Consider the following 13,632-nt stretch of genomic DNA (forward strand, 5'->3'; position numbering starts at 1 on the left):
TACTTGTTTGATTGATCCTACCATATACAGGCGGTCCCCTACTTAAGGACACCCGACTTACAGACAACCCATAGTTACAGACGGACCCCTCTGCCCACTGTGACCTCTGGTGAAGCTCTCTGGATGCTTTAAAATAGTCCCAGATTGCAATAATCAGCTTAAAATTGTCTATAATGAAGCTTTATTGATCATTCTAGGTCCAATTACAGCAAAAAAATTTGAAACTCCAATTGTCACTGGGGCAAAAAAAAAAAATTGTCGGGAACTACAATGATAAAATATACAGTTTCGACTTACATACAAATTCAACTTAAGAACAAACCTACAGTCCCTATCTTGTATGTAACCCGGGGACTGCCTGTACTGCCATACTACAGTGCCACTAGGCACTTCAACTGTGTGAGACAGAATCTTTATAGGAAAACCCTATTGTATGATTTTTAAATAATTATTACCATTTTATTGCATTAAATTAGAATTTCATCCCCTATCGACAAGCAAGAATTCTGGCTCTCCCAGTGCTTAGTTTTTCTTTAATAAACCCCTCCTACTTTGCAACTGAATGAATTACACATTGTTCTTGTTTTCTGTATACACACAGTGAATCATGCCCCAAACTCTCCACCATGGGCAAGACCAACAGGGACAAAATTGTAGACCTGCACAAGCCTTGGATGAGCTGCAGGACCATAGTCAGCAGCTTGGCGAGAAGACAACTGTTAGCACAGTTATTAGAAAATGGAAGAAACACTAGATGACGTCAGTCTTCCTTGGTCTGGGGCTCCAGGTAAGATCTCACCGCATGGGGTAAGGATGATACTGAGAAAAGCCAGGAATCAGCCAGGAACCACACAGAAGGACCTGGTCACTGACCTGAATCCATCTGGGAACACAGACTCAAAGATTACCATTAGTAACACACTACGCCGTCATGGATTAAAATCATGCAGGGCGTCAGCTGGAAGCCCCGCTGTCGGTAGAGGAACTTGAGGAGGCCCTGAAATCTCTTCCTTATGAGAAGGCGACAGGTATGGACGGTCTATTGGGGGAATCCTTTAAAAAAACATAAGGAGTTGCTATTTCCTCGCCTGTTGCAGGTCATTCAGGGCTCTGATGGATTACAAGTTATCCCGGCCTCCATGTTCAGTGTTTATTTTGCTTCCAAAACCAGGCAAGGATCATAAGTATCCGGATTCATACTGGCCAATATTGTTGCTCCCGGTATAAGTCAAAATTATAGCCAAGGTTTTGGCCAATCGATTAATGGTAGTGATTACCTCTTTAATCCATTTAAACCAATCAGGTCTTATGCCGGACATGCTTTGTATATCGGGCGGTTATATCGTTCTCTATTCTCACTCGACGCTGCCAAAGATTTTGACAGCGTTGAGGAGGAATTTCTATGGGCAGTCAAAATGGGGTTCAGGCGAAAATTTATTAACTGGATTAAACTGTTTATTCAAGACCCTGGGCACGAATTAAGCTAAATGAATGCGGTTATATATTTAGAATATAGAACTTATGTAAAGAGGAATTTTATTTCAAAATTTTAAAAAATATGGGGAAGGTGGATTAATACTCCTGGTCTACCTTCAGCAGCCCTTTAATAAGAGCAAGTTTAGAATCTCAGCTATCTTTGGTGAAATAGAAAGCTTTGTGCTTAGTTTGTGTTAAAATGTAAGTAACGATATTGCATTGAAAAAAATATTGTTATATTCCTATCGATGTACTATACACCTGCAGCACTGCACGTTTACTCCCTGCAGCAGTTATTTCTTATGTTTGATTTTAATTGTTGGGAAAGAAATGGGGGGGTTGGGAGGAACCTTTAATATAAAATATTTGACTTTTACTTTTTTTTTACTGAAAAAAAAGCGATCAGAAACCCTAGAATTAAAGTACCCTAGAGCGTGTACAAATGCAGTAAAAAAAACAAAAACACAATAAATCCTAAAAGTTAAAATCACCGATATAAAATAAACGAAAACATAAGCATGTTAGGTATTACCGCATCCCAAAAGTTCAGATCAAAACATAAAGGCAATTATTCCCAGTGGTGAACCCAGTGATGGAAAACTTTTCACCATTTTGCAACACATAAAAAATTTGATCATTTGGAATTTTTGAAGGTGAGGAGTGAAAAATGGAAACAAAACAAAAGGGGGCATAAAGTTAAGGGATTAAACAAAATCTCACAAACTTCTTCTTCTTACCCTCCTCTGTCACTGATGAGGGGATTTCCTCTCCGCTCCTCCTTCCACCACAACTTTCCTGGAAAGATCCAACATGAAGGACCTGAGAAAACAAGGAAATGTCTCCAGAGATTATCATACAGTGCCTACAAGTAGTATTCAACAGCAGATTTAGCAGGTTTGATAAGAAGCAAATAAGTTAGAGCCTTCAAACAAGAGCAGGATTTATTAACAGATGCATACCGTATATACCGGCGTATAAGACGACTTTTGAAGACAGAAAAATTTTCTGTCTTCTCTGGGGTCGTCTTATACGCCGGTAATCGTCTTATACGGCGGGTCCCGGTGCATGGAGAGGGCTCACGGGCGCAGTCTTCTTTCTTCTGCTGGGCGCCGCCATGCTTTTCCCCGGGGCGGCGCCTAGTATGACGTCAGCAGCGGCGCGTCATACTAGGCGCCGTCCAGGGGAGAACAATAGCGGCGCCCGGCACGAAGTTAGTGAAGACAGAAGACGGGCGCCGAAGCCAGAAGAGGACCCACGCGGACATCGGGGGAGCAGCGCTGCAGGTCGGGGCCACCGGAGGGTGAGTATATAAGTTTATTATTTTCTATTAATGCTGGGCTGGCTGTATATTACTGGGGGCAGTGCTGTATACTACTGGGGGCAGTGCTGTATACTACTGGGGGCTGTGCTGTGTACTACTGGGGGCTGTGCTGTATACTACTGGGGGCTGTGCTGTATACTACTGGGGGCTGTGCTGTGTACTACTGGGGGCTGTGCTGTATACTACTGGGGGCTGTGCTGTATACTACTGGGGGCTGTGCTGTATACTACTGGGGGCAGTGCTGTATACTACTGGGGGCTGTGCTGTATACTACTGGGGGCTGTGCTGTATACTACTGGGGGCTGTACTGTATACTACTGGAGGCTGTACTGTATACTACAGGTGGCAGTGCTGTATACTACAGGGGGCAGTGCTGTATACTACTGGGGGCAGTGCTGTATACTACTGGGGGCAGTGCTGTATACTACTGGGGGCTGTGCTGTAATGGTAATGTTGTTGTTATGCCTTATGTTTATGAGCGACAGTTTTCCTGCTATATACCTGCATGTCATAAGAATTTACATTAAAAAAAGGACCATGTTAAATTCAAATCTGTTTTTTTTTTTAATTTTTACCGGTGTTTTGTATGCGTTGGAAAAGGGGTAGTCTTATACGGCAAATATATCTTAAACTCTATATTTTAAACAGGAAAGTAGGGGGGTCGTCTTATACACCAGGTCGTCTTATACGGTAAATCTTACAAACCAAAAAGTTATGTTGCTCAGTTAAATTTTAATAAATTTTAAACATAAAAGTGTGGGTCAATTATTATTCAACCCCTCAAACCACCAGAATTCTGTTTGGTTCCCCTAAAGTATTAAGAAGTAGTTCCGGCACAAAGAACAATGGGCTTCACATGTTTGGATTAATTATCTGTTTTTCCAGCCTTTTCTGACTATTTAAGACCCTCCCCAAACTTGTGAACAGCCTCATACATGGTCAACATGGGAAAGACAAAGGATCATTCCAAGGCCATTAGAGACAAGATCGTGGAGGGTCACAAGGCTGGCAAGGGGTACAAAACCCTTTCCAAGGAGTTGGGCCTACCTGTCTCCACTGTTGGGAGCATCATCCGGAAGTGGAAGGATTATGGAACTACTGTTAGCATTCCACGGCCTGGACAGCCTTTGAAAGTTTCCTCCCGTGCCGAGGCCAGGCTTGTCCGAAGAGTCAAGGCTAACCCAAGGACAACAAGGAAGGAGCTCCGGGAAGATCTCATGACAGTGGGGACATTGGTTTCAGTCAATACCATAAGTAACATACTCCACCGCTATGGTCTCCGTTCCAGACGAGCACGTAAGTTACCTTTACTTTCAAAGCGTCATGTCAAGGCTCGTTTACAGTTTGCTCATGATCACTTGGAGGACTCTGAGACAGGCTGGTTCAAGGTTCTCTGGTCTGATGAGACCAAGATCGAGATCTTTGATGCCAACCACACACGTGACGTTTGGAGACTGGATGGCACTGCATACGACCCCAAGAATACCATCCCTACAGTCAAGCATGGTGGTGGCAGCATCATGCTGTGGGGCTGCTTCTCAGCCAAGGGGCCTGGCCATCTGGTCCGCATCCATGCGAAGATGGATAGCACGGCCTACTTGGAGATTTTGGCCAAGAACCTCCGCTCCTCCATCAAGGATCTTAAGATGCGTCGTCATTTCATCTTCCAACAAGACAACGACCCAAAGCACACGAAAACCAAGGCCTTCTATAGGAACTGGTCACTGGCTGTATATGTGCAAATGTGGTGACAGGTTCCCTTTAAGTAAACCAAAAAAATTAAAAAAAAATAAAACCAAAACAAATTCTGTTAATGTCGTTGTGCTAGAAGACAGTATGAGTATACAGACTATGTGTACAATTTTCTGACCCAGAAATTGCACTGGGAGGGACCATTGTTCAGTACCAGGAGAACAGTAGATACTTCCATTTGAATCACAGTCTGCCTCTTGGTACAGGTGGTCTCCAATGGTGGTGGGGAGAACTGAACATAGCGTTCCACATGGTGGAGCTAAGGTGGTGCTGGTGTTCCTTCTGCATTGGCGACTTTCTCCTCCTCCTGCTGCCACTGAGGCCTCAATGGATTGTAACTCCACCAGTAGCACCAGCACCAAAGTGCAACTGCACTCCCTAGTTTGTATCTCTCGTGCTACTGGAGGCATGAGGGATGCTATGATATCCTTGTAGAGTGGATACAGCTGGGTGGCCACTAAGTACAGGGCACTAGTGACTATCTGGGCAACTCCGCAATCGTTGTGCAATTGTTGTTTGGCTCATGAGTCAGGCTGCCCAAAAGCAAGGACAAGCTGTCCTCGAAGGGAGGTGTCTCCACTTCCTCTGCCTCCCCCAGCCACTCTCTGGTGATGCCTTGGAGCTGCGCTAGGTGTCACTCTGCTGTGAGGGAAAATTCCTCCTCCTCCAAATCTGGCCCCTGGCTGGACGGTGCAATACCTGACCAGTATTGCTACAGCAACCATATGTCAGTGGCCCGACACAGTTACTCCTCTTCTTCCTCCTGTGCCACCATTACATCCTTCATTAAGGCATAGTGGAAGCAGTGTAACACTGCATAGAAGTCCCTTATGGAGGCCTGGTTGTTGGTGGTCAGCTGCCATTAGTCACTACTTCAACTCACCTGGGTGTTCTGCAGCTGGAATTCAGCTATTGGCTTGTCACACAGCCATTCCTGCATATGAAATGTGTAACTCCACCTTGTTGATACATCACATATGATGTTGTGGGAGGGAAGATCTAAGTTCCAGAGCAGTGCAGATAGGCCAGTAGCAGTAGGGTGAGAAACCCAAAAATGTGCACACAAGGCACATACTTTATGCAGCAGCTCCAGCATGTCTGAGTACTAGGTCAGGAACCTTTGCACCACCAATTTGAGCACATGCACAAGGCAAGGAACGTGCGTCATGAAGAAATAATCATCCAAGCCGTCTTTTTGGTTGCAAAAAAGTGATAATGTCACAGCATTTCTGTGGTTTCCCGTATGACTGACTATAAACTTTGGGCTTGAGGACCTAAACTCGTAAAGAAGAGAACTGACAAGTTATGGTCTATCACAGTGACCAACAACATCATCCCATAGATCCATTACATCAATGTACAGAGGATTTACAGGAACCTCAGCTCCATCTACCTGATGATCCAGTGGGACTTTCTCCTCTGGCTCCTCTTTAACAACATGGAAATATTGGGGACTGGGACATCTCTCTGGTTCCTCTTTAATATCCCGGGAATCTCCAGGACTGGGACATCTCTCTGGTTCCTCTTTAATATCCCGGGAATCTCCAGGACTGGGACATCTCTCTGGTTCCTCTTTAATATCCCGGGAATCTCCAGGACTGGGACATCTCTCTGGTTCCTCTTTGATATCTCGGGAATCTCCAGGACTGGGACATCTCTCTGGTTCCTCTTTGATATCCCGGGAATCTCCAGGACTGGGACATCTCTCTGGTTCCTGTGTAATATCTCGGGAATCTCCAGGACGGGGACATCTCTCTGGTTCCTGTGTAATATCTCGGGAATCTCCAGGACTGGGACATCTCTCTGGTTCCTGTGTAATATCCCGGGAATCTCCAGGACTGGGACATCTCTCTGGTGGATTTCTCTGACTGGATCCATCTATAGGAAATATACACAGTGACTGATACATTGTCTTTATGTGATGATGAGATGATGGAGGAGGTGACCTCACACCTGCTCTGTCCTCTATAATCAGGAAGGTCTCCTCTTACCTGCTGATGTGAGGGGCTGGTGGTCCTCCATCATGATGTCCTTGTACTGGTCCTTGTGTCCTTCTATATACTCCCACTCCTCCATGGAGAAATAGACAGTGACGTCCTGACACCTTATAGGAACCTGACACCCACAATGACACAGTCATCACCCAGACCCCTCCCTTGTGTTATTGTACAATGTCCCAGCATTCCCGGCAGCGCTCACCTCTCCGCTCAGCAGCTCAGTGATCCTGGAGGTAAGTTCTAGGATCTTCTGCTCATGTATCAGTGAATGAGGTGGAGGCTCGGTGATGGGGCTCTGGGTCCATCCTCCTGACACACGGGGGGTCACACACTCACCAGACGACTTCTTCACTACTGTGTAATCCTGTGTATGGGGAGACACTGATCACTACATAGATCCTAAGAATCCTTCACCTCTCCAGCCATTTCCCACTGTTATTCCTAGAGATAAGAGCCGTGTCCTGGGAGACTCTCACCTCTCCGGTTATCAAGGAGATCATCTCCAGGGTGAGCTCCAGGATCCTGGCCGCCATCTGCTCTCTGTCCTTCTCCCGGATCCCTGGTGGATCATTGATGGAAAGGATCATCTTTAGGAGAAACCTCTGGGAGTCCTGGATCTATAGAACCTGAGGAAACATGACAAGAACTAAGAGCAAACTCTATATGAAGCAATTGTGTCCATGACATGTGTGATGTGACAGATGGGGATTCTCCAGACACTGGAGGGGAGGTCACTGGACTGAGGGAGGAGTGATGGCGCTGGACTGTGCCGCTCCTCACTAATAGCACATACTGGACCCCACATGGAGGGAGACTTTGTGGGCTCAAATGCTGCCCCAGGGGGGGATTGTTTGGGTATAATGATAAATTGCTTCTGGAGCATGCTGGGAGTTGTAGTCCCTCCATATAGTGTGTGTGCTCCTGGAGCATGCTGGGAGTTGTAAACCCTCCATATAGTGTGTGTGCTCCTGGAGCATGCTGGGAGTTGTAGTCCCTCCATATAGTGTGTGTGCTCCTGGAGCATGCTGGGAGTTGTAGTCCCTCCTCTGGTCACTTACCTCTTCTCTCCTCAGTGCAGGATACTCTCTATGTCACACACGTCCTCCTGCTCACTGTCCATTAGTCATGTGACCTGGGAGTGTGATGTCACTGAGGGGAGGGGCCTTCTGCTCACTATCCACTAGTCATGTGACCCTGGGAGTGATGTCACAGAAGGGGCGGGGCCTCTCGGATGTACATGAGTATACAGAAGAAGTGGTGGATGAAGGACCTGTGATGACGTCATAGATCATGTGATGAGTGTAGGCGGGGCGCTGGTTATGAGGGGGTGGAGTCTGTACTGATCAGTGTGAATAATATTTGGTGTAATTTCCCTGAGGAGACCTGTATGTGGTGGAGAGTATAGAGTACAGGGTGAGGGGCAGCAGTACAGTATATAACAGTGATGGCTAACCTATGGCACTGGTGCCAGAGGTGGCACTCAGAGCCCTTTCTGTGGGCACTCAGGCCATCACCAGAGAGGACTCCAGGTATCTTCCTGCAGTCCCAGACAGCCCAGGACTTGCTATGCACAGAGCTATGTTAAAGTGACAGCTGTACCTGGGACTATTTTTCTGCTTTCCTGGTGTTCTCAGGTGCTGGTATCAATAAAAACTGTGACAGAGAAGGGAGTATAAATCACAAATTACATTTCTGTGTTGGCACTTTGCGATAAATAAGTGGGTCTTTGTTGTAGTTTGTGCACTCGGTCTCTAAAAGGTTCGCCATCACTGGTATAGAGCATGGGGGGCAGTAGTACAATATAAAGTATGAGAGGCCACGGATGTGAGGTGATGGTGGGGAGAGCTGTGTGGGGGCAGTGTTGGGGGAGCAGCAGAGAGGATGATGGGAAAGTACAGAATTGTCTCTGATTTCCCTTACGGCTCTGATTATCCTGAAAGAGGTTTCTATCTTCTTTACCATTTTGTATATTCCATCATCTCCTGTAATTCCCCTGAGTGGCTGCAGCAGAGAAGGTTCCTCAGGATCACCCATCAGTTACTTCACTTCAGTTTAGGGGTTAAATTGTCCCATGGTCTTTGCTTTTAATCTGTTTTCTTATCAACAATAGATGTTGAGGTTTTCCCACAAATACCAGTAAGGCTTATCCTGAGGAAAGGCCGTACCTTGCTGATCGTGGGGGTCTCAGTGATAAAACATGGGGTCCTGCGTATCTCCGTCGGACCCTTTGTCGCTCCGGGAGAGTAATGGAGTACACGGCCGCGCATGAACGCCCCAGAAGGCCATGTATGTGGCCCATACAGCCCAGGAGACGCTGGGATTCAGTACCGGCACCTTGTACTCTCTGTGGATGGTTCCAGGTATTATTATAAAGGTAAATGTTATTAACATGTTACAGGCGGTCCCCTACTTAAGGACACCCGACTTACAGACAACCCATAGTTACAGACGGACCCCTCTGCCCCATGTGACCTCTGGTAAAGCTCTCTGGATGCTTTACTATAGTCCCAGACTGCAATGATCAGCTGTAAGATGTCTGTAATGAAGCTTTATTGATAATTCTTGGTCCAATTACACCAAAAATTTTGAAACTCCAATTGTCACTGGGGCAAAAGAAAAAAAATTGTCTAGAACTTCCATTATAAAATATACAGTTTCGACTTACATACAAATTCAACTTAAGAACAAACCTCCAGACCCTATCTTGTATGTAACCCGGGGACTGCCTGTATATGCTGTCATTGCACAACCCAACAAGGAACCAGGTATAAGAAACAGAAGCACTGCCATTATATACTAGCACAAGAAGTGGAACAGAACAGACATTACAAAGGCATTTGACACTGTCCCTCATAGACGCCTGATGGGTAAAATTAGGGCTATTGGTTTGGCAGAAATCATTTGCAATTGGATTGAGAACTGGCTGAAGGATCGTATCCAGAGAGTTGTGGTCAATGATTCCTACTCGGAATGGTCACCAGTTATGAGTGGTGTACCCCAGGGTTCTGTGCTTGGCCCACTACTATTTAATATATTTATTAATGATATAGAGGTAGGAATTAATAGCACTGTGTCTATTTTTGCAGATGACACCAAACTGTGTAGTGTAATACAGTCTATGGAGGATGTTCATAGGCTGCAGGGTGACTTGGACAAACTGAATGTTTGGTCATCCACTTGGCAAATGAGGTTTAATGTGGATAAATGTAAGGTTATGCACCTGGGGGCTAATAATCCAAAGGCAAAATATGTCCTTGGGGGAGTAAATCTGGGAGAGTCCCTTGTTGAGAAGGACCTGGGGGTACTAATAGATCATAAATTGAATAACAGCATGCAATGTCAATCAGCTGCCTCTAAAGCTAGTAGGATCTTGTCATGTATCAGCAGTGGTCTGGACTCTCGAGATAAGGATGTAATATTACCACTATATAAGGCATTGGTTCGGCTTCACCTGGAATATGCCGTCCAGTTCTGGACATCGGTCCATAAAAAGGATGCCCTGGAGCTGGAGAGGGTTCAACGTAGAACCACAAAAATGATAAGGGGTATGGAGGGTCTCGGTTATGAGAAAGATTAAAACAACTAGATTTATTTAGTCTACAATAGTGACGACTACGAGGGGACATGATTAATTTATATAAATATATGAATGGTCCATACAAAAAATATGGTGGTAAGTTGTTTCAGCTTAAATCAAATCAAAAGATGAGGGGGCACTGTCTCCGTCAGGAGAAAACAAGGTTTAATCACCAGAGGTGACAGGGCTTTTTTACTATGAGAACTGTCAATCTGTGGAATAGCCTGCCTCAGGCGCTGGTCACAGCAGAGACAGCAGAGAGCTTCAAGAAGGGTCTAGATGCCTTTTTATACCTAAATAACATTGATTGTTGTGTTATATAGAATTGTTTCCCCTAAATCCCTTCCTCATCCAATCCCTTCCCTTCCTTGGTTGAACTTGATGGACAAGTGTCTTTTTTCAACCGTATAAACTATGAAACTGAAAGTATTTATAAAAGTATGTCCCTTAGCTTAGGGTAAGACAGATAGCATGTACGTAGATTCAAGGTATGTTTGGAACAGCTCATGTTAACAGCCCTATGTGGAAAGCCAGAGCGTTCATCACACCTGCAGCAGGCACCTAGTGAAATGTGCAGATCTGGTTAAGATACTTATAGAGAGGCTACTCGAACTAACATAAGAAACTATTGTTAAGAGTAAGGCACACACCAAGGTGAACAGAAACACAAGGGAATGACCTAGCAGATAGAGCAGCCAAGGAAGCTGCCAGGACGTCTGTACCCTTAGTCGCCACCATGACTGTGTTGCAAGCTGAGGAAACCTCTACCTTGGTAAGTCCTAACATGCAGCAGGTTCTGCAAAGACAAGCGGCAAAAGAAGGACAGAAGATGCTGCAAGAAGGTGGTGCCAGTCTGATCGGTGGACAATGGACTCTTTACAATCTATTATGACCCAGGTGACTTATGGTTGTATCCGCCAGTGGAAAACATCCAGGTGCTCCAGTATTTGGTGTAGTGGCCTCTGTGCTACAGACTGTAAAGGTGCCAGCCCGGCACACCCAAGACTTTATGTACCTTTTCCAGAAAGACCATATATTGACCATGTGCAGTTGCCAAGTGTGGAGTATATGAGAATATTTTGGAGCACATTGATTTATTTTCAGGACGGCCAAAAGCAAGAACAAAAAACCCTCTCAAAAGTGGTCTACAGGTACGAGTGACGTGAAGTGCTCAAAAGGTACCCACTTCTCAAGAGAAGTTAAGATTTAGGGATAGATTAGGTAGTCACATCCCACCCCATCCACAAAGTAGCAGGAAGTTGGGAGGTTGATCGGGCCTCTGAAACTAAAGATCCAAAAGGCAATGGTGGAGATAGGGAAACCATGGACCGAGGGTCTACCATTAGCCATTAGCCCTTCCAGTAAGTTAGAGGCCAGTAAAAAGACAGGATTGAGTCCACATGAAATTTAATTTGGTTTGGTTCCTAGATTAGGATGTTATTATGCACAGTTGCTCCAAATGCAGTATAGGAGACTTACAGGCTACATGATAACCTTACACCTGCTCTGTACTAAAGTATGTTTTTGAGTTTTCTCTTCTGTTCTATATCATCTTTTAAGATCTGGAGATTGGTTGGTGATAAAGAGACAAGTAAGGAAAAGATATTTAGGAAAATTTTTTTAAAAATTACAAGTTTCAAAGTTTCAAAAAGTAATACTATAATTTTTTTTTAAGAGAAAGTACAACTCGTGATTTGATGATATGATAGTGCTTATTTATTTACAGCTATTTACAATGAAAAGTGTGTTGGAGTCTTTTACTTATTCAATTATCCAATTCCTCGGCATTGGTGACCAATCTAAAAATAAAATAGAATGGAGGAGTAGTATGAGAGTCGGCTCGGGGTGTCCTCATATGTTAAAATACACAATGTAAAGGGGCTCACCTCCGTGATTGCGTACGTCTCGAAACTTCCAAGTGTAGTATCTGTGAAACTCCTTAGGAAGTGATGCCGGGGATAATACCCCCCCAAGATCAGTGAGAGGGCAATTTATAGTCACAGTGGGGTAGATAAATGATCCGTAGGGAGTGCACAGAATGCGTAAAGAAAGGGTGAAATGATAGACGTTATGTCCATGTGGGTTAGGGTCTTGTTGACACTATGGTCACAAAGCGATTCCCTATACAACCCTAATTTGGAACATAGGCCTAACACACCCTAATAGCCTAGCCTCAGGACTGTGGTCCTATTCAACCACAGGCCCGACTGGAACCTGACCCTGCGATAGCTGGCCCTGTTATAGACCTATTTAGCAGGTGAGGTCAGGTTTTAGTCCTTATGGTATCACAGAAGTGTCACAGGTAGGGTTTAAGTTGTGGCTTCTGTGTTGTAAGAAGCATGTCCTGAATGGAGTATGAATCCCATATCCCGACAAGGCTTGTTTCGCCCTATGGGGCTCATCAGGGGATCACTGGGTTCATCCACAAAATGCCCTATTAAAGAATGGGGAGTTTGTTCCAATTTAAACCTGCTGGAATGCATATAAAACATATGTGGTGTATAAGTTGACTAGAAGAACTGTATAATCTTACCTTGTCCCTGTTAGGGGCAGTAGAGGGGTAAGGCGTAGTAGCCAGGCAAGTAGAGGTTGGCTTAGAGAGTGTGGGAGGTTATATGAGGGGATTTAAAGGAAACATGCAAAGATCAACTGTTCATTGAGACCTAAGGGGGATTCAGTCTTAAGTCTGAAGATCCCTCGTGTTTCCTTTTGTCTCAGGAGACGTTCCCAGTCACCTACTCTCTCTGGTGGTCTAACCAAGTCAATGCCAATAAAAGGTAGACCTGTCATATTGCAGGTTTTGGTTGGTCTGTGATATTGCAGGTTTTGGTTGGGTAGTGAGTAGGCTGGTGCGGTCTAGGGACCATGCCCTTTTTGTACGCTGACTTAAATATGGTATCAGGGTAACTGCGTGCTTGGAATCTGGACCGGAGTTCTTTTGCTTCTTTATGAAATTCGCTCAGAGTTGAGCAATTCCTCCGAGCCCTTAGGTATTGCCCAAATGGAATACCGCTTTTCAGGGCAGGGGGATGATTGGACTACCATCTGAGAAGGGAGTTTGTTGACGTTGGTTTTCTGAAAATAGAGGTATCCAATTCTCCCCTGGTATTTTTTTGGATCATAACGTCCAGGAAGGGGATGCATGATGTCTGAATCTCATAAGTAAATCTGAGTCCCAGGGTGTTATCATTCAGGTCGTTTACGAACTGTTTAAACTGATCAGTCGAGCCTTCCCATGTTATAAAAATATTGTCGATATAGCGAGCCCAGAGGGTCGCAATACCAATATGTCTGGGACCGGCTTCTTCTTCAACAAAGGCGCAGCAGTGTTCCCACCAGCTCAGGAACAAGTTGGCATATGTGTGTGTGCACGAACTGCCCATCGCGGTGCCCCTGAGCTGGTGGTACACTCTGCCGTCGAAGGTGAAGAAGTTGTGTGTCAGGGAGAACTCTAATAGTTCTAAAATGAATATATTATGTGCCCTACAGTGGCTTCCTCTGGTGTTGAG

At 45.0% G+C, this 13,632-nt stretch overlaps 2 protein-coding genes across 2 annotated transcripts in view; both read right to left on the bottom strand.

The window, feature by feature from the left end:
* Positions 1-13,632, bottom strand: part of LOC140119962 (uncharacterized) — a 54,155-nt gene that overhangs the window by 2,255 nt on the left and 38,268 nt on the right.
* Positions 2,043-7,693, bottom strand: LOC140119891 (uncharacterized). Its single transcript, XM_072139326.1, has 3 exons — positions 7,605-7,693; positions 5,943-7,172; positions 2,043-2,295 (listed from the first exon to the last, which is right to left on the bottom strand). Exons 2-3 carry the CDS (start codon positions 6,456-6,458, stop codon positions 2,173-2,175), a joined length of 639 nt encoding a protein of 212 aa, XP_071995427.1. The 5' UTR covers positions 6,459-7,172; positions 7,605-7,693; the 3' UTR covers positions 2,043-2,172.

The sequence above is a fragment of the Engystomops pustulosus genome, chromosome 2 (genome assembly GCF_040894005.1).
Source record: "Engystomops pustulosus chromosome 2, aEngPut4.maternal, whole genome shotgun sequence".
Classification (NCBI taxonomy): domain Eukaryota; kingdom Metazoa; phylum Chordata; class Amphibia; order Anura; family Leptodactylidae; genus Engystomops; species Engystomops pustulosus.

What these genes read in the sequence shown, in the direction of transcription:
- LOC140119891 (XM_072139326.1), bottom strand. Translation starts at nt 6,458, where the DNA reads ATGTATCAGTCACTGTGTATATTTCCTATAGATGGATCCAGTCAGAGA. An exon ending in AAGTCCCACTGGATCATCAG is followed by an intron (nt 2,296 to 5,942) that starts GTAGATGGAGCT and finishes TTGTTTTCTCAG; the next exon opens with GTCCTTCATGTTGGATCTTT.